This window comes from Cryptomeria japonica, chromosome 6 (genome assembly GCF_030272615.1).
Source record: "Cryptomeria japonica chromosome 6, Sugi_1.0, whole genome shotgun sequence".
Classification (NCBI taxonomy): Eukaryota; Viridiplantae; Streptophyta; class Pinopsida; order Cupressales; family Cupressaceae; genus Cryptomeria; species Cryptomeria japonica.
Window position 1 is genome coordinate 117,426,853 of NC_081410.1, and position 21,995 is coordinate 117,448,847.

Genomic DNA, 21,995 nt, shown 5'->3' on the forward strand with positions numbered 1-21,995 from the left:
TAAATACATATAATTAACTAGCAATTCTATAGAGAGACATAATCCCGGCCACAATTATATCAGAAATATATAAATAAATTCTAAATAAAACATATAAATACATAAATGAAAGGTTAAAAAAATCTATGAAATTATACGTCAAAAAGAAAGAAGAGTGCGAATATGCATTGTTCAAAATTTCTCCTCAGATATTTTATAAAGTAAAAGACAGCTGGAGCAGCATTGATGCACGCCAATCTTGAAACGCAATTTTCAGTGGCCCCACTTGACTGATAATTTTCATACAAATGGCATGCAGGGCTGCTAACTTTTAAAATTCTTCTTTATGAAGTCGAGGTGTCCTTCAAAATTTGGCTTTTAGAGGATCTACATGGTTCCAAAATCGAATATTCGTCCACTTCGGACGAGATCGAATAGGCACATTCTTGTAGCAATTGTACGCAGTGTTGACTGGACTATAGGCCATTACTTCGATATTTTAAAAACGTTTACATTTTCAATTCATTTGATACATTCTGTCCTCTTTGCTCTTCTCCCTTGTTCTGCAACGCTAATCTCAAATTTCATACATTACAGGTCTTCATAATCAAAGGTGAGCTGTTATTTTCCATGTCTTTTTTTCAATGGTGTTTTCCTCTGTAAAATTTTACGCGAAAACTATCCCTGATTTGTGAGGATTGGTCGCAATTTTGTAGGTTATTTTTGTTGATTAAGGCAATCAACCCCACATATTTGTGATGCACATTTTGCCTCTTATGTTATTGTTAAATTTTGTTGAAGACAATGGCATCAGTTAGGACGTCTTAGGACCTTTCAAGGTATTGCAGGGCAGGCGCTCTGCCCAACCAGTGTCAACAGGGGAGAACTCTCCAACAAAAGTGAGGGATGGACTTGATCGATAGATCGAACTCTTCCAGTTACCTTAACCTTTCCTTAAATTTTCCTCTCCCTTATTACTTAAATCATCTACAATTATGGCCGATCATCATCTATGTCGAATGCTTCTTTTAGAATTTAGTAGGGATTTCCTCAATCATAGGTTTTAATTATTTGCTTATGAGATTTTAATAATATCATTAGTTTAATTTTTTTTAGGTAAAAGGTGGAACTTTGAAATATTAAATTATATAAAAAAATAAGATCATAATTACATAAGAGAATAACAGAATCAGAAAAGAGGGTAGTCCATCAACCCTCCAGCACTAAGAAGACCAAATCTAGACACACCCAATAGAGATACATTGACCAAAATGGGGAGGAGAACCATCAACCCACCGATACAAAGTAGCCAATAGCCAAAAAGAATCCCCTGCACTAAAACATATTGCAATAGTCATCCCAATACAGCGGGATAAACAAAATTCTGGAGAAAAGATAGAAAAGCCATCCCATAATTAAAGACCATTGATCATTAGTTTAAATATTGATCAAGAAGAATGATTAATTTGATCGAATACATATGTTGGACTTTATTGATTATTGACATTTGTTTAATTTTCATGAGTTGTATTTCGTGAAAGCAGAACAGATCTATTGTTTTTTATTAAGCAGACGTTTTGAAAGGGCTCAGACCTTTTTACAAGAAAAAAGATATAGCAAGGACAACAAGACAACAAAAGACAGTCAAGGAACAACACAACCTTACAAACTGCCAACCTAAAATCAGGGTGGTTGATAAAATTGTTCCAATGATATTTGTTTAAACATAGTAAAAGGATCCTTACCCTCTAAACTTATTTTTCTTGTAACAAAAAATAATTATAAAACCACAAGTAGAATCCTCTTCTAGTCCCGAACCTTTAAAAAAAGAATCCAACATTATACTATCTACAAAAGATTTCCCTATATTGTCCTCCTTCTGCACCTCCTCAAAGGAAGTAATAGACTCCTCAGTGGTAGTAGAGTGTGATCCTTTTTCCTCCAAACAAAATGACATTTCTTGTTGTTCGAACAACTAACTCATAGTAGTATGACCCATAGTTGTAAGACTCGTGGACTCGCCACGGACTTGCGAGTCCATGGGAGCCACGAGTTGACTCGCAAGGTGAGTCCTGGCGAGTCCATATGAAAGACCCGTGAGTCTTTTGCTCGGACTCGCGAGTCTTTCATATGGACTCGCGTAGTCCAAAAAACACGCCATTCAAGCAATAAAACTCAGTTTTTTTTTTCCCCTCATTTGGCATTTTTGCTTGGTTATAACAGGTTTTTAGGGTTTGAAGGAGGAGAGGAAAGAAGATAAAATCAGAAAAATTGAGCTATATTAGGAGAAATACAAAGAGGAAGATATAGTCTTCTCTTTAGTTTGTTCATTGTTGTTTTTCACATTTGGAGTTGGACATATCATTATATGTAATTTTGTAAACATTTGTAAACATTTATAAACTTATGCTGCTATTATACATTTTAGAGTTGAACTATGAGTATGAATGATGAAATTTCAAATATTGCGTGTTTGTAGATCATATGACATGTGTAATGTTTCAATTATGGCTCTTATGTTCTCTAAATGCATTAATTTCTTTATGTTTTATTTTTTGCCGAGTCTTTCACGAGTCCTTCATGAGTCCGAGTCCGAGTCCAAATTTTTGGTTTGCCGAGTCCGAGTTTTATAACTTTGATATGACCCACTTTAAAACAACAATGACAATTAAAATCTTCTAATTCAATCTACTGCATCCAATTCATATTTTGAAGATATAATAATCTGAATAAAAAGCACCATTTTTTTTTTCTCTTTTTCCTCTTTTAACCTTATAATTAATGGCCAACACGACTTGGTTAACAGAGGTTTTATTATGTGAATCCTCCTGTAACACTTTGGTCAGCATGCACCTAGGCACACCCTCTTTTGAGCTAGAAAGGGCTTCCTTTATTCAAAGTTTTGCTTTCTTTATTTGGGGTATCTTTGCTTTATTTAAACAAGCCAGTAATTTTATTCCTGACTATATCTTTATTCATGGAGGAGACCACATTGGTGAGATGGGCAAGTCGATCCGAATTAGAATCAATAAAGATATGAATGAGATTTTACAATTAAAAACGTCATCCTAGCTGAGAGATAGAAAAAGATTAAACACCATATTTATATTTAAGAGGCAAAAAAAAATTGTTGCCTAACAAGAATTTTACTTGAAATGAATATTAAGAGAAGCAATTGAATAAGAATTTAAATTCTCGTAATATCAATTTTTGATGGCCTTATTCTGAGCGATTCCTGGAGACCTATGATTAACTTGATCACGAGCAATGCTATTGTAAAGAGAGCTTAAAGTGAAATCTACATAGATTTGGAGTTGCAGGAAACCACAATTTATTTCGCTCATAAAGACATATTGTGTGGAAAGAGTGAAAATTCTCATAAAATTTCATATTTATTGTGAATCAAGAACATTATTTCCTTCGCAGAAAGATTAATTATTTTTTTACTTGAAGGTGCATCTTGAAGACTATATTCAAACAGTAGATCAGAAAATTTCACGGTGATCCCAGAAACACTATATTATATCCTTACATGGAAGGGCCATCTATAATGAGATACAACTACAGTTAAATTGGGCTAGAAGGTATTATATCTAGGGCTTTTCTAAAGGATAATGGAGTAGCTCCAACCTTAGTGAAGGTCGATCGATTACCATGTGCTCAACAAAGAAGTAACAGAATATATATCAATTCTGACATTGTGTTGGTTAGGTTAGAAAAAAAAGTTAGGAAAGATTTAGATTCCTTATTCAAGGATCTCTTGAATCTACATCAAGAGTTTAAAAATCTCTTGGACAAAATATTTATTCCTTATGGATACATGGACAAATACATGGAGAGATAATGAAATTTAGAAGTTTGTGAAAGACGTGAGACTAAAAATCATATATTCCTCAGGGGATACCATGGGCAGTGATGATGAAATTAGTTTAGCTCATTAAGACAGTGAATGCTCGGGGGCGTGGGGAGTCCAGGAGTTTGAAAGCTTTTACATATATTATTCAATTGAGTTTTTTTTGGACTGAGGAGAATAATGGTCAAGATAACACATAATCAGAGAATGAAGGTGAGGACAAAATAAACATGTATTAATGAGATGATCGAAGGTGAGGACAAAATAAACATGTATTAATGAGATGATAGATCATGAGGTTTGATCTTAAATATTAATGATAAAAAATTCTCACAGTCAAATTAAAAAATATGTGATAAACATTTTATTTTGCTTTCAAAGATAAGGTAAATGAACATAGGAAAGATTTGTAAAGTATATATACACACTTGAAACAATTACAGTTCACCGTAGAGGTGGGGTATAAAGGAAATGCCACTTAATATTTTTCTCTTGAGAAAAAGCAGATGGTTCACTTACTAATGGGGTGTATAGAAATAAAACACGCGCAACTCTATGGTTACAATTGGATTCCCACCATAGCCTAGTGCACAAGACATCAATTCTTGAATATTAGTAACCCCTGCCTCTAGAATCTTAGACGAACAACATATTGAAAAACAAGAGGCTCAGCTGTCCAAATACATAATTATTCAGAGACATAGGAAAAAACCATTTGTAAGCTCAATCAAAATGCATGTGGCCAAAATGAAATGATACACAGGAGGAATCACAAATTATCATCCTCTCTAGAAAGGACATATCTGAGAAGCAGCCAAGGATTCTAAAGGACAATATGAGGAGGTCTTTTACTCTTCAAACACCTTGAGAAACATGTTTGATACAATAAAGAATCCTCTCAAACCTTAACTACAGAATGGTGTATATCGTATCCATTGTTCATGTGGGACAACTTACAATGGCGAGACGGAAAGGTTAGGCAAAGTTGTAGTCAATGAATAAGCAAAGAACATTTTACATGACTAAGTTCAAAAGTCTCTTCGTTGAACGCATGCATAAGTTTAAACTTCATATTTCTGTTGAAAATGCCAAAATCATTACGAAGAACACTACATGAAACAGGGCAAAGGTGAAGTGATAGAGATAGAAAAAGATTCTAATAATCTCAATAGATACGAGTCTTAATCTAAACGACTCACGGAGACCCATGAATAATGTGATCAAGAGCAATAGCAGCGCAGAGTGAGCTTAAATTGATATTTCCAAAAAAAAAATGGAGTTATATAAAATTATTTTATTCAATATTATTAGATTCAATGGTTAAATAGTAGTTGTTCCTCTTATTCATTAAGAAGATTAAATAATAATTCTACTCTTATTTGCCAAAATTTATCTTTTACTAAATATTATTTAAACATTGCCATTAAAAAAAACATAATTATTCTGCTTATAAAAAATATTAATTATATGGAAAGGGTGACATGTCAAAAGATTCTCATTAATTATATTTCTTTGGCACCTGTGATGTTAAAAGCTAAAGATTAAAATATTTCTCGATTGAAGATGGGCTTAAAAAAAGGATTCCAAATTTTGGGTCTTAAAATCTCTCACATAATATTCCAGAAGCAAGCTGTCAAAAATTTAAATGCTGCGAAGCGTGAGCCTAAAAACACTCAATAGCTGTTTATCTTTCAAGCCTTCAGTAGATGGGATTATTGACGATGAAACTAAGTTGGTCAGCTGATAAATTATTAAATCCACGCCGGTCCTCATCCATTTCCACGACTTTAGCAGAACTGAGTTCCAACAGAAAAGGGAAGAGAAGAAGGAAGTGGCACAAAACCTTGCACACGGTCCTCATCCATTTCCACGACTTTAGCAGAACTGAGTTCCAACAGAAAAGGGAAGAGAAGAAGGAAGTGGCACAAAACCTTGCACACCATTAAGAGAGGTCTTCCGTAGAAAATATATTATCTGCACTCTGAATTTGTGATTAAATATGAATTTGTAGTGGAAAAAACTTGATAAATTTGTATATAATATGAAAAAAATGGAAAACAAAGATAATATCTGATATTTCTATTTGGAAAAAATCGTCAGATGAAAGCTAACAACGTAAAAGTTTTTATTATTGCAAAAACTTAACTGTTTTCTAATACAAAAATGAATCTCTTTTACTTCACAATTTTGTAAATTAGATGAAGTCATGCAAAAGAGAAACATGAGTGCTTTGAAACATCGGCAAAAACATAAAAATTTAAAGCAAAACCCTTTTCTCCAAAAAATACTAACTGTCCAATATTTAGTGAGGTTGATCCCATCCAAACTATTGAACATGACAAATATACAACATTTATAAAAAGAAATCAACTATTTTACAAAATTTCTGAAATATCCCACCCTTATTTTGCCTTGTTTTTCTTGATTGCTGGTCTGAATCTTCTGAGTTTGTTTTTGAGTCCTTTGGTTTGGTTTTTATCTACGTTACCCGGGGACACATCCCTAGGATAAAATCCCCCGTCCCCGTACCAGGACATTTCACAGAATTGGAGATGGCCAGGGGACATCCCCCCACTGTCCCCAAAATTGCAAAATCTGTGGGAAACGTCCTAGAAACTCGAGGACGACAATGATTCTCAAAGGGGATGCCCCTCCCGTCTTCTGGACGATTCAGGACGACAATGACTCTCAAAGGGGATGTCCCCAATCGTCCAACGCCTGTGATGTCCCCTAACCGTCCCGAGGACAGCCAGTCGTCCCCCTTTTCGCAGCACATTTAAAAATAAAAAAGGCTAAAATGCTTAAAATAAAACATATTTTTATTTCTTTTTGTGATCCCCACCCCTCAACAATAGTACATTTCTAGGATGGGGGATTCATTGTATTTTGAGAGTGAAATATTGATGGTTGCCATTTTTGTTCAGTTTGTTTCAGTAAATAAGTTATTACATATTCAAATCTATTGGTTGCCCACATTTTGGAAGGCATGTTGCATTATATTTATAGATCAGACATTTAATAAATTTCTGGGAGGTAATTTTGATTAGGTAATTTTCACTGATATGAAAGGTAAACAGGTCTAAATCATAGCCAAACGCACTCAGAAATATGAATAACAGCTTGGTAATAAGTTTTACAAACACCCAAAACTTGGTAGTGCATAAAGAAGCAGTTGTAGGTCATAATAGTAATGGAATACTATCAAAATATCTTCCAACCAGACAGAAACAATGAACTACATGCAAACAAGTGCTGGCATATTGATAATGAATTCTGAATTCTGAATGCATATTGAGTATTGACAATGAATTCTGAACACGAATGTGGTATGTTAAGGTTCATGATGTACATATACATGCTTTATCCATGTTTTCATATGAATATAATGTATATATACAATATATACATGCTTTATCTATTTTTCATATGAACATTTAAAATTTTCCTATATTTTATATAGCCGCCCCCTTTGCCGTCCCCCTTCCGTCCCCAAAATTGGCAAAAAAATTTGCTGTCTTGGAAACTCATCCTGCCGTCCCCATCCTGGAAACTTGGGGTAACATAAGTTTTTATGAGTTTTTAGAGCATAGAATGTTTTCACCATGATATGAAGCAATTATAGAAACATTTAACATACGAAATAACAACAAATATATGGACTGGAATTAAAATTAAAAGCCTGATATAGTTCTAAACAACAAGGTTTTCATATTGTATTCAATGAATTTCAATACAATGACATACCCGATTGTTGCCTTCAATGTTATGATGAATAAAATGCCAATCAACAAGGTATGGATGCTGATTACAAATCTGAATATAAATCTGATTTTTATGGCAGACCTAAAACAAGGATGAGGCTGTCTCAAATGTCTGAAATAGCTCCTTAAATCACCTCCAAAGGTTAGCGCTAAGTCTCCAAGGTAAGCGCTCAAATCCTTTGTACAGTTTAGCAATGAAGTTCTATAAGCCTTTGCTCAAACAAATCCAAGCCCTTTCAAATTGAAGCCTGATAAAAAATTGGTCAGTTCTGAAACACAAATCTGAATGATGATAGATGCCAACAATCACATGAAACCCTTCCAAAACATGGCGTTCATCTCCAAAAAAATGTCATCTAAGCTATTATGAAAATATGGCAAATAAGCTTCCAAATCTGAAGCAATATATTTTCCACCTGTCAAACCTTCCGGAGAGATTTCCAATTGAAACCTCCAACAATCTGATAATGAAGTGCAATGGTGAATTTTGGATGAATCCACACCAAAGATGGATTTGGTTTCCATGCAAACCACTAAAAAACTCCACGGGCGCTCTCAAACTTCTTAGAGAGAAATAAAATAACTCCAAATGAGCCCTTTTATAATTCTCCAAGGAAGCTTCTTGATAACCCATTTAATTTTCCCTCTTTTTTAATATTCATATTTACTCGCAATTGGGAATAATAATAAAGTGACCCCTTATATAATTTTAATTAACTTAAAGTCACTTTATGGAAACAAATTAAACATCACTTTAACCCCTTTATGTTGTCATATCATAAAGTCATTTAATATAATTAATATTATTAAAGTTAAACTTGATTTAACTTTAATAATTTAACTTTAATAATTTAACTTTAATAATTTAACTTTAATAATTTAACTTAAATCATTAAACCCCTGATAGTTGCCAATATCAACTCATGGGAATAATCCATCCACTTTCCAACTACAGATATGATGCCAACCGGCCAACTTGGTGACTTCCTATAAATAGTAAGTATGAGCAAAACATCCAAGTGACTTACTAAAAATAGTAAGTGTGAATCAAAGTGTCTTTAATAGAGTTCCCAAACTCACCACGAGTCAGTCGAGTTTGCCGTGTTGGCGAGTCGAGCCAAGATCGGCGAGTTTTGACAACTCATGACTCAGACTCGACGAGTTTTGCTCATAACTTGCTGAGTCTGAGCTCCAGGACTCGCACTGCGGCATGTTAGACATGGCAGATAGAGAGGCTGGGGTTGTGGCTATGGCAGAGGAGGAGGATAGAGCACGATCCAGCACGAACACAACTGATGTTGATCATTGTGGCACCTCACAGGCGGAGACTATGGCTACTCAGTCATCCAGGACCTACCTTAGATGCCTTTGTAGGAGGCAGACATACTACTCTAAGGGTGAGGCTGAGGATGAGCTAGAGCTTCTATTTGATGATGTTATAATGTCTTTAAGCTTTATTCAATAATGGGTGCATGAAACAAGTTTTAAATCGTTAAAAATCTCTAAATTTCAAGGGGTTTTTTATTTTGTCGAGTCGTTGCTGAGTCATAGCCGAGTCACGAGTCGAGTCGGCCTTGCCGAGTCACGAGTCGAGTCGGCCTTGCCGAGTCTGAGTCTAGGAACTTTGGTCTTTAATGATCTCCGAAAGGCACACCACAAATAAACTAGGACACTAAGCTGAAAAATACTAAAATAAGCACCAAAAGATCAGCTGAAGAGCCATAGAACACCCTTAGAAGGGTCCCCTAATCACCATGTTAGCCTATAGGGACCAAAGTCATAGGCTAACCTCTAGAAATAGCTGATGCCTAAAAAGGAGACATTACAATTTTAGAGTATCCTAGATGTGTTATTTTCTTAGGCTTTTTATAACAAAAATCATGAATAAGCTACGAGAAGGCCATCATATTTTTTATAGAACTTTTGAAACCTCATAAAGTTTTGTTTTGGGAAGGGTTGCACTATGGATGTTTTCAATGTCTCATCTTATGTTTAATAATGTTTTTAAGGGTCATCTTAGTTTTCGTCTTTAGGTCTTGCAATGATATGTATTAACTAGGGGATTGCAACATAACAAATGAGAGCTCATTAGATGTTTTGGACTGAATGGAAATATGTTCATTTGTACGGATTATTTGGGTTCCTTCTCCTGGTGCAATGTGTTTTTGTGCTCCCAAAATATTGCAAAGAAATAAAGAATAAAACTAATAATTTGCTTTATACAAAAAACCTTGGTGATTTAGATATAAAATTTAGCAATTTGATATTAAATTTGTGGTGTTAGGCATTCAAATATTTGAAACTTAAAAAATAAATGAGTTATATAGTGTGAGGATGGAAATTCCAATCCAACTAAATTGTGTCTCAAATTGCTTTAGGATTTGGTAGCACTCAATATTTATATTGACTCTCAAACTTCATAATTCGTTAACAATAAATTAGGAGAGGCAACCATGAAATTTTATTTGTATTATAAAGTCAAGAACATATTGTATAATGTTAGTTATTTTCAAGTCAATGAAGTGGGGAAATACATTTAGTATGTGAGGTACTTTTAAAAATAAATATATTTGATGGCTAACAATCCAATGCCTTTGGGATATTCAAATCTATTTGTCAAGATAGTCCTTGGCTCTAGTCCTATATGTGCCTAGTACTGAAGGATTTGGTTACCTCCTGGTTCACTTCGTGTTTGAGGGGCTGGTCAAAGATATTGCTTTACCTAATTGCTCAGCCTAGCTTGTTAATGGTAATTATGTAGATGATTCGTTCCTCACTCTCCTATAAGAGGAGCAAAATATCAAACAAACACTTGAGTGCCTATTTTTTGCAAAGCGTTTGGTTCTTCCATTCAGTGGCATAAGACTCAATGATATAGACAATTGTTCCTGTGTCTTCCTAGCTCAAATCCTATAGTTGAAAATTGATTGGTCATTGAGAAGTTTTTAGATTCCCGAGCATTCCTTTTGCCATCTAGGCTTCACAAGTATCTCTATGGCAAGCTATTCTTACTAAAATTTAAAAAAAGCTGGCATATTGGACCTTGAAACCCCTCTTTTTGGTAGAGAAATTTCAGGTTTGCTCCAAGATTCTTGTGATCACTCATGTGCATTATTCCTCATGTTGGAATCCTTCTAAAACCTTTTACATGAAGTTGGGAAAACTGCTATGTAATTTTCATTGGGCTTCCTTGGAAAATCACAAGAGATTTCATAGGGTGGCTTGGGAGTTTTGCTATCTCCCTCGAGATTTTAGAGTTTTGGGGCTTTTATTCACCCAACACTAGGGTTTGGGTCTTTGCACTAAGTGGATTATCCATGCCCTTCAAGGTAAAGAAGCTCAGAAAATTCTTATATAGCATTACATTGCCTTTGGCCATCCTTTTGGACGGCCTCCTTGGAAGGGGATTGGGCTTCAAACCCTTCTCACCATGAAATGTGGGGTGTAGATTCAAGAGACTTTTGTGATAAAAAGTATTTGGAGAGCTTGGGATGCCATGAAGCCTTGGGGCTTTTGGAATGGTTTTGGATTATGCGATGGGCTCTCCATCAACCAACAAAATATGTGGTGGTCCCCCATTCACAACACCAAGACCACCCATTGGCAAGGTTGCCATGGGTGCATGCCTTGAGATTTCATAGGAAAGGGTTTCAAACTATGCTAGACCTCTTCTCGAAAGCCTTAATGAATCTCTTGACTTGAATGAAGCTAAAGCCAAGTTTCACCTCTCTAATAAGGGTTGTGAAATTTTTGATACAATCATGGAGACAATCCCAATTGGTATGGTTCACAAAATTGGTATCAATTCTTCCCAATCCTAGTGGAAAGTTTGGAAGTGAGTTCCAAACACCAACTTTCAAAATTATAGACCTCTGCATGGATATCGTTGGCTCTCTCCCCACTTGCCCATGGTTCCTATGTCAAATCAACAATGGCATCTAAAATTGTGGTCTCAATTTGGCAATGTAGATTTAATACCATTTGGCTGGTTGTTTTGGAACCCAAATTGGCCCACTTTGCTTGGTCTATTCTTTTCCAAGGCCTTCTCGTGGGAATTCCAAGTTATTTCATTTGGGTTTTCCAACCCCTTTTGTGGGTAGTCAAAGTCTTTTAAGGGACCCCCCGGTTTTGTGCCTTTTTGTCTTTGCGGAAGAGGAAGGGGATATGAAGGATCAAGTTGATGAGTGATGGAGTCTGGAATGTCATCTTGATCTCCAAATGCCTTGAAATTTGGCTAAGTCTGGAATTTCTTGACCCTGAAATTTGGCTAAGTTTGGAATTTCCTGACCCTGAAATTTGGCTAAGTCTGGAATGTCCTGATCCTGAAATTTGACTAACTCTGAAAAACTGAGGAATCCTCCAAAAACTAGAATTTGCAATATAACTCCTGGAGGGCCGAAACCACTCTCAAACATCCTGAAAGTATATATGGAATATAACTTAAAGTATAAGAAGGAAATGTCACTTATACTTAAATGTTATATTCCATAAAATGATCCTTCAACGAGATCTGGACAAACTCGTCCAAGTGCCCAAGCTCGCACTTCTTGAAAAAAACGACTAAAATCGCTAAAATGCCCAATTTCGGACCCAGAAGCAAAAATTGCAAAATGTTTAAAAGTCTCAAAAAGCCTCCAGAGGTCCGAAAATCACTTAAGTCCTCCAATTTCGAACCCTGGGGCTAAAATGCAAAAAAGTGAAAAAGTTGACAAAACTGGCTGGAGGTCCGAAATTCACTTAACTTGCCAAAAGTGCTTTTAGGTCCGAATTTCACTTAAACGCCCAATTTTGGACCCTGGCTCCGAAATTTGAAAGTTTGTTATAAATTTGCAAAAAGACCCCAGAGGTCCGAAAATCACTTAAAATCCCCAATTTCGGACCATGGGGCAAAAAGTTGAAAAAGTAAAAAACTTGCCAAAAGGTGGTTTAGGTCCGAAAATATTCCCAGTTCGCCCAAAACGCTTGAAAACTCCGAAATTCCAAAAACGCCTAAGGACCCGAAATTCGTAGAATTTGCAAGAAAGGGTAAAGGGTCCGAGGTTTTTTTTTTTTTGCAAAAGTGTTAGATGGTCCGAAAATGCCTTTGGGCACCAAAACGTTAAAACCTCCGAATTTGCAAAAACGTTAAAACCTCCAAAAATCTGAACTTCACTTTAAAATTCGCAAAAACGTTGAATGGTCCGAAATTCTGGACAAGTTGTAAAAAGCGCCTTAAGCTCCGAATTTGGCATTAAAAATCGTGAAATTTGCAAACGCGTTTATAGATCCGAAGTTTTACAAAGGGCATTTAGGTCCGAAATTTCTACAGGTTACAAAAAAACGCTAAATGCTCCGAAATTTGCAAAACAGGCCAGAAGGTCCGAAAATGATAAAGCGTTTAAATTCATTCAAAACACTCCGCAATTTGCAAAAGGTGAAATAGCTCCGAAATTTCAAAATATATATCAAACTTGCAAAAAACGCATTTAGCTCCGAAATTTATAAAAATGCTGAATAGTCCGAAATTCTGGGCAAATTGCCAAAACCCCTCCAAGGTTCGAAATTGGCCATAGTGCCCAGAATCGCGACGCATAGGTCCAAATATAAGGAATGCGAAATTGATAGATCCCCATTCTTCCGAAGAACACAGCGCAGAAAGTTTATTGGACAAAGCGCGAAAACGCAGAGTTCATAATTTGGAAGATGGAGACGTAAAGTTTAAAGTCTGCAAAAGGGCTCTCCATTCTCCGAAATTCACCAGAAAAGGCATGAGAGTTAGAGTTTTAAAATTTGCAGAAGCTCTTCAAACCTCTAGAGTCGCGCTATAAGAAGTTTTCAAAACGCCCAAGACTCCAAAGGTAAAACACGCAGAAGTAAATCGCCCAAACACCATCAAGACCAAGGATCAGATTTCACGTTCGAAGAGAAAGGAGAAGCATTGTCAAGATACATCTCACAAAGAGCTTCTCAAGCTAGACGTCGTAATTAGATTTAATATTTGTTAAATTAATTAATTAATTTTTCAAATTAATTTAATGAAGTGAAATTGGTTGATTGATCGCAGGACGTCATTAAAGAACCAGGAGAAAGCCTCAAACGCAAATCAAGGAAGGATCGTAATCCAAAGCCAGGCGCCAAAGATTGGAAAAGAAAAGATGGGGGAGCGCGAGAACAACCAAGCATTGGGAACCGTGCCACTGAACAAAGATGAAGTCCACCACCGAGACCAAAGACCAAAGAACACTGAATGCTGCAAAGTTTATGCCTTCTTGAGAAAAAGCACACAGATGGATTTAAGTCCAGAAATTCAGTTTTAAAACTGAAACTACTTTATTGTAAATTGCCTATGGGTCCCGTGCAAGATATTTTTGTGGATAACTATTCCCAACCACCGAAAAGATTGGGTAGACCTGAATTAAAGCCAAATAGTGGCAAGTAGTTGAGATAGTTGCTGGTTGGATAACTGAGAATTAATTCGGCATGGGTTCAAGCTGCCAGCTTCTGGAAGGCAGATCAGGGCCCTTGGATGTAGTCCATCCTAGCCTTCGATTCAAAATTGTAATATCTATAAAAGGCAGAGGCCTTTCTTTTGTAAAGGGTTAGATGGTTAGATGGTTAGATAGTTAGATTTTAGAGTTAGAATAGGTTAGATCTTAGCAGTAGCATAGAGATGCTGCAAAAATTGTTGTAATAGGCAGATGAGATCAATATATAAACATTGATTTGGTGTTTATTGTCTTGTTTTCATCCTGTTTGCATGGTTTCTTTTAGTATTTTAGATAGATCTGTCTATTTTGGGTGTGCAGGTATTTGATAGATTCAGGCTCATACCACTGAGGATATACTGATTGTGTATCCTTTTGTGTGGTTAACCTGAGCCTTTGATTGTGCTTAGTTCAATTGCAGATGTCCATCTAAGCTGCACCAGAATTGGGTGTTTAGCCGTGTGTCTCCAGTCTGAAAATCTTCCAAGTCCCTTTGAAGATTGCACCGTTCCTGCAAGGTTGTGAGCTATTCTGGCCAAGTAGGAATTGGTTATGTTGAATCCGTCTACCCACATACCCGTGTTGTTAGTTTTAGATCTCCTAACCCTTTCCTTTTGCTCTTTATTGCGTAATTCGAGAATCACAACAGATTAGCTTGTTGCAAATCGTAAGTCCCCTTGTGTTTCCAGCATAAACACATCAAGCCACTGAGAGATCCCGCAGTCAAGACCTGACAAAAGAAACCTTGAGGTTGTCTCCTTTGATCAAACTTAGAAAACAACATTAGAGACTTCCTTATCTCAAGAGAGAGTAGGATAATCAGTTGGCTATTCTATTCTGCGTTGGCCGTATGGAGTTTGCAGCAATGTGACTTCAGACATGTCAACATGTCCCACAACATAGAATTTGGGACCTGCATCCATGACTTCTTCAAGCCATTCAAATCAAAAAGCATTTCATGGCATATGGTTCTTTTAGGTTATTTGGCTTCACATCCCTCACAAATTGAAGTAGATCTAGGATGTTTTTTGGGTGGAGATTCTCTTCAGCATTGGAAAGATAAATAATTCAGCTATTTTTGTCAATTATTATGTAGATTGACATGTTTTTCTTTTTTTTAGCTTAGCTATGATTTGTTCTAATGTCTTAGCTATGATTTGTTCTAATGTCTTATTGCAAATTCAAATGCAAGATAAAGTTGCACTTGAGGTAGCCAACTTATAGGTGCTCCTTGACCACTGGGACAATGCCACCTGTACAGTGATCAATGTTCCTTTGTCTCTCTCTTCTTCTCAGGGCTACTTGCCTCCTCACGAATATCAGTGTGGAAGGAATCTTTTTGCTCAAGGTAATTAGGAGACACTCCTAGGCTTCTCCCCCTGCTACAAGAAGGGACCATGGTCAACAAGATTGATTGTGGCCTGCTCATTGACACTCCACCTCGCCGTCCCCAGTGGGAGGAACCTATGGGTGGCCTACTAGTGGTGCTTCCAACTAGTTTGACTCTAGCAAGTTTTCTCAATTGGCTCTTCCCTTTTTGCTAGCTTGTGCTATTGAAGAAGAAGAAGACAAAGCTAAAGAAAAGGACGATGATGGATGGGACCCTCTTGTTGATCCTCTGGACCCTACCGATATATGGGGAAAGACAAATGATTGCGATCCTCCTCCTCCCCCCTTTGCTTCTGCATTAGCTGCCTAACAGCTTTGTATTTGTTTTTATGTTTTATGCTCCAGGCTTTACCCCATATGAACTCTAGGGGTGTGATTTTATATTCACCCGCGATTTTTAGGAATGTGTAGTATTTACTATTATTTTATAAATGATAATCTAGACACTTATTCATAAAAAAAATTATATATGTTTTATGTAGATTAATTTCTCAGATAGCTGGCAAGTTCAGCTGTAAATTATGAAAGACAGCCAAGCGAAGACTTGATTTTTTTTATATGTCAGAGATCACAATTTTCTAAATTCTTTCTTTTCTTTTGGAAATATTGCAATGGGTTGAATACTTTTTATATCCTAGCATCAATAGGGCTTCATTGTAATTTTGGATCTAGAGCTGATTTTTTTGTCATCCTCCCTGAGAAACTGACTGTGTATGTCATCAACAAATTTTCTTGCAGCTAATGGTGTTGTTCGTGTAGGGTCATTATATTAAATTTAGTGTTAACCCCTGAAAAGTCTTAGTTGGAAGGACTTTAGTTGTCTGGACTAGCATAAGATAAGTGATAATTATGAAGTATTTCCTATCCAACTAACTGGCAAACAGAAAAATGTTGGGAGTCTGAATGCAGACTAAGCAAGTTTTCGGTAGTTATAAATTAGTTAATCATATTACTTAAACGTGGTTGAAATGGGTTTTTGTTATTAAGAAGACTTTTTGTTGCTTCATATGCTCTTTAATTGATAAAATACTGTTTTTTGGGTTTATTTGATCTCTGCAGATATGTCTAAAGCTCCAGATTGCAGCTTATACCCTTTGCACCGCTGCAAAATTCTGCACATGGTATTTTGTATGCTGTTAAGTCGTTTTTTTGGCTCTTTAAAATTTAAACTATAATATATGTTCAAATTTTGATGTGCCCTTCTTCTCACGAGTTTGATTAGGTGAGTGAAAACTCAACATTTATGATCTGGTTTGTCGGTACTGATAGGGATTCGTGTGCTTTAATATATGTTCAGGTAAGGCATGCACAGGGCTATCACAATGTAGCTGGAGAAAAAGACCATAAAGCATACTTGTCCTATGAATTTGTCGATGCAAGCCTCACTCCTTTGGGATGGCAGCAGGTATATGTGTGTTCTCTAGTGGCTTCAGAAGTTTTTAATCTATAATGTGTGAATGGCCTTTATAAATAATTTGCAGATTTAAGAGACCTTAGGAATCAAAATGTGAGTGCAAGGGAGACATACTTTCTAATATTATATAGAGGCAGGTAGCAAACTTATATTTTACATTGTAGATTTTAGTTGGGCACAAGAATATACATTCTGTTTCTTAGTTATATTTTAGTGTAGTTCTAAGATGGGGAGATACATATGTAGATTATACACAGCTGATTTTTGTGTTTATTTTTAATGTGGCATACACGTCTGGTGCAAAACAATAGGAATTGTATCGTCTCTATCTTATTAAGCTCTTGTCATTTGTGAACAGTATGGTACATATATAGAGCATGCAATAAGCAATTTTACTGCTCTATAATAACTTCTGTCAGCAGGGCTAACCCTCTTTCTATTACTTCCACTGATATTAATCTCAATACTTTTGAGGAGGAAATCCGTTTGTTAGCATATGGAGCTTTTCTGGAAGTGTAAACTGTAAAGCATTGGTGTGCATGACATATTGTAATTTGTAACAAAACTATCTAAATTAACATATTCAAAACAGGTTGACAATCTTCGTAGGCATGTTACTAATAGCGGGATTGCATCTGGGATTGAGTTGGTTGTGACTTCTCCTTTGACAAGGTATTGACATGATTGGCATGCTTATCTCTATGTATTTTTGATTAAATCTAATGTCGAATTGAAATGGATGAAACCAAGAATAGATGCTTTCTCGTGATAGGGAAATAAAAGTTTCATTAGGCATACAATTATGTGGGCCACAAAATGAAAAAATGTCTGTGCTCTCAATCATCATGTAAGGCCAAGTACATTTTTTTTACCTGGAACATTAATCTTAAACAACACATGGTACATTAAGTGGAATTTCGTTACAGGACTATGCAAACTGCAGTAGGTGTTTTTGGTAGTGGAAGCTATATAGATGCTGATTTATCTCCTCCATTAATGGTTGCTGGTGGTGGCAAGAGTGATCATAATGCAATTTCAAGTTCAAACTGTCCACCTTTTGTAGCTGTGGAATATTGTCGAGAAATGATGGTAAGTATATGATATATTACAAGTTTTCTTTATAGTTGTAGTAGTATTATGTGTTACTCTCTATCCTTGTATTGTTCTGTTGGGAATGTTCTAGTGCTTTGTGAAGTTTACTATATTGTGTAGGTCTATTACATGTTATTTTTTTCTTGTATTGCTGTATGTGGAACATTCTAACAATGTACCAAAACCTCTCACCTTACCAATTATAAACAATACCAGGGATGAATTATGAAAATCTAGAACTAGCATATTCTGCTACCTGAGAAATAGTCCAGTTTAATTTCCAGTGCCTAGAAGGATTTCAAATTGCTAAGTATTTTCTAAATTATGCTTCCTAGAAATATATTTCCTCTCAATTTTAGGTACGAATTTTTGTTCATCCCTTTAAGTTTTCAGTTCCGCTATCTCAATTAGAAAAATATCTTTTGATGTTGACGGTCAAAGTTAGTTTATGTAAATAAGGCCAGAAGTAGTTCATTATATTGTTGTGGAGGGGAGTGGTCACCATTCCCTGTAAGACATTACTGCTGCGCTTACTTATTGCTGTTACATCCAGGTCACACTTTTCTTGACTATTTTGTCCAGACACCAAATTGAAGATTGTGAATGTACCTAACATAATATGCCTTAATGTCAACTTTTGCAAACAAACCAATTTTACAAAGATTAACTTTTATACATATACCTCTCTGACACTGCACCATGTGGAGTATGGTTTCCTGCTTCACCATGTTGTGATTGCTATTTTACTCTCTGTTGATTGCATGGTCCTTTCTCATTTTCCCGACAGCTTGATGCACTTATTGAGTTTTGTAATCTTTATCAGCTTGTGGTCAACCTTAATAAAACTAAGGTCATGGTCTTTAAAACCACCAAGGATTCTCTTTCTAGGTTTCCTTTCTTCTACAAAGGGAGCTATGTGGAGATAATGACTAATTATATTTATTTAGTTCAGTTTACAGGTCCTCCTTTCTCCTTTTGACCCGCCTCTCAGTCTCATCTTTGCAGGTGATATGCCTTGCTTCTTGTTCTTGACCAACAATTCTTTTAGGTACATTTCTAAGCTACCCTTTGAAAATGTGCCTTTTCAATCCAATGATTTAGCTTCCAACATTGTATGTTAACATTTGCAAAGTGCAATTTATAAACTAATTTCACAAAGATAAACTTTTTTAAACATATCTCTCTTAGATAGTGCACCCATGTGGAGTATGGTTGCTTGCTTCACCATGTTGTGATTGCTATTTCTCTCTTTGTTGTTGCCGTCGCCCTTTATCATTTCTCCACAACTTGATTCACTTTTTGAGTTTTGTATTTTTTTTCAACGTGTGGTCAACCTTAATAAAACTAAGGTTCTCTTTCTAGTTCATTTTTTGTAGAAAGGGGAGCCATGTGGAGATAATGACTAATTATATTTATTTAGGAGTTCAGTTTACAGGTCCTCTCTCCTTTTGACCTGCCTATCAGTCTCGTTTTTGCAAGGGATATGCTTCACTCTTTGTTCTTGGGCACCAATGCTTTTAGGTACATTTCCAAGACACCGTTTGAAAAATATGCCTTTTCAATGCAATGAATTAGCCTCCAGTAGTGTATGGTTTTGAAGTTTGGGGCCCTAGCTTGGGTTCTTGCGATTGTGTACTATTCTGGTCAAATTTTTAAAACCAAAATACTTCAATTTTCACAAGTTATGGTGCATGGGCATTTTGACAAGTAGTTTGCATTCCAGTTATTTTGGGGTTTGTTTGGACTTGTTTCGAGAGATATTACAAATAATTGTCATACCATCAACTTTAAATATTGCTAACAATTTTATTCATACAAAAGTATTGCATAATATAACCAATTGACAATTTTGTTATAATTTTGTGCATAGTTCACAAACTCAGATTCGGAAATTACTCTGCAAGACCAAAATTTTTGACTCAGAAAAAACTAGGCAAATTACTCGACAAAAACTCAGCAACTTAGAAAGTACTAAAAACTAAAATTTCTTACAGAATTTATTTTTTTGCAAAATTCAATTACAAAATGTATTAAATTAAAAATTGACATCTTGAAAGAAAAAATGCATGGTTTCATGGCAAAAATATGTGAAAAATGCATTTTAACTAGCATTTTATCCATGTTGGCATTTCTATCCACGTTTTTCATGCGTCTGTAAAAACTTGCAACTTAAACATGTAAAAATTTGCCTAGTAAACAAACAGAGTACTTGGCAACTCATAGAGTACTCACAGAGTTTGCAAACTATGCTTCTGTATATTGCTGTTATAAAAATGATATACTCAGAAATTTCTTACAGCAGTAGTACGCTTGATAAATCAACAATAATTACGAGTCAAAATTGCTGATCTGTATTGCTGAATAGTCAAACACCAATGAGTAACTCTTCATTTTCCCTTCAGCTGAGTAGCCTTCTCCACACTAGTACAACAGCCTTAGAAAGTAACGCCTCCTTAGAATATGTAGCAGCTAGTTTCAAAAAGCCTTGGGAATGCTATGTTGACTCTAGGAAAAAGTATTTTAAGCCCCCAAAGTATGAATCGACTCCTCCATCCTTGCTCCAAATGGTAAGACCCTCTTGGGGAGCCTTAGTGGGTTACGATTGGGGGTAGTCCAGCACAAATAAATATACCTTTTCTCTTTCTTTTCTTCACAGCACACAGAGCACATTACCTCTATTTCTTCTGCACTCGCACACACAACACATACAAATTTATTATTCTTTCCTAATCACATCTTTCTATATGATCATTTGTTGCCTTAACTATCTCAAAGCCAAATGTCAATCGACCATTAATTTGACTAAGAAGAAATCTTCCATCTTGAAGCCAAATACCTAATAGGGTTTTCGTTCTAGGGTTCGAAGTTGAACTTGTAATCCAAACTTCGCAAATGAGAGAAATAAAATGACCAAGCTATGAAAATGAGTTCCTTCATTCCTTTTTTATAGATTTCAAGGGAACTTTCAAGAAGTTATATTTTAAATTCACCTTTTTTAAATAATAGCCCTTTAGGCCCATAAAAAGTGACTTTATATTATTTTTGCGTTTTTACTTATGCACTTCATCAAAATTAATCAAATACAAGTCACCTGCAATATTTATTTAAAACAACTTAATTAATTAATCAAATTATTTCTTTTTTAATTCTTCGAATTAGCATACGAGAATAAAATAGGCAAATGGAACTTCCTTGAAAGCTTAAGTTGAAGAAGGGGACATTACAATCCTCCCTCCTTGAAATTGCTTGTCCTCAAGCAATAGTAGAATTGGGTGCGGAAGAATCTGCTCTCCTTCCCAAGTGGCATCTTTTGCAAGCAAATCCTGCCATCTAAGTACTCTAGAATACTCCTACTCCAAAGCCTCCCTAACGTTAATAATGGTTTTCAAAATTAGAACCAGTTTGCCCTCATCCAATGGTAGTAAATATGCAGAGGGTGTCATGTGCTGCCCCGTGTAATGCCCCCTTATGTAAATTCTATGCAATAAGGGATTGTCAACACACAAAATCAATTGCAAGAGACTTCTTTCCAATGAAAGATTCCAAAAAAGTAACTGATACCACTTAGTATAAAAATAATATATAAGGATTTGCTTATGAATGTTTATCCTTAGGATTTACAATTGCTACCACTTATAATATGATGATATAATACTCATCAATAGAGTATCACTGCTATCTCTGATATATCGATGGGATTTATGCAAGCTGATCTTGCCTATATATATCTGATCTGCACTTCTGCTATAACAATATAAAGTGTGCAATCAATATTGCTGATAGCTGTCTCTGATATGGCACTAAGGAATAGGCTAGAGTCTGCTTCTATCGCTTATAGTGATGATATATCTTGCTATTCCTGATCCATCTTTATAAATATGCAAATGTCTTCCACCATCGCTTACAGCGATGATATTGCTGTGTCTGGTCTGAACTTTATAAATGTGCAATGAATGGGCTGTTCCTGATAGCAATCTTGGATTATATGCCAAAAGGCAATTGCTCTAATAGAGTGATCCAAACTGGATATAAGAAACATGTTG

The 21,995-nt window shown here is 35.7% G+C and overlaps 1 protein-coding gene and 1 long non-coding RNA gene across 3 annotated transcripts in view; one reads left to right on the top strand and one right to left on the bottom strand.

The window, feature by feature from the left end:
- Positions 1–376: 376 nt before the first annotated feature.
- LOC131074813 (phosphoglycerate mutase-like protein) overlaps positions 377–21,995 on the top strand; it is an 89,238-nt gene continuing 67,619 nt past the window's right edge. The window contains exons 1-6 of one of the 2 annotated variants that reach the window (XM_058011505.2): positions 377–592; positions 7,674–7,755; positions 16,506–16,567; positions 16,744–16,851; positions 17,453–17,532; positions 17,787–17,949. In XM_058011505.2, the coding sequence (XP_057867488.1) occupies positions 16,508–16,567; positions 16,744–16,851; positions 17,453–17,532; positions 17,787–17,949 (411 nt within the window). In that variant the 5' untranslated portion in view covers positions 377–592; positions 7,674–7,755; positions 16,506–16,507. The remainder of the gene's footprint in view (positions 593–7,673; positions 7,756–16,505; positions 16,568–16,743; positions 16,852–17,452; positions 17,533–17,786; positions 17,950–21,995) is intronic. The other variant, XM_058011503.2, reaches the window with a different exon arrangement.
- Positions 7,162–21,995, bottom strand: part of LOC131074814 (uncharacterized) — a 77,856-nt gene continuing 63,022 nt past the window's right edge. The window contains exons 2-3 of the long non-coding RNA XR_009113122.2: positions 7,577–7,841; positions 7,162–7,375 (exon numbers count right to left, since the gene is read on the bottom strand). This is a non-coding gene — a long non-coding RNA (uncharacterized LOC131074814). The remainder of the gene's footprint in view (positions 7,376–7,576; positions 7,842–21,995) is intronic.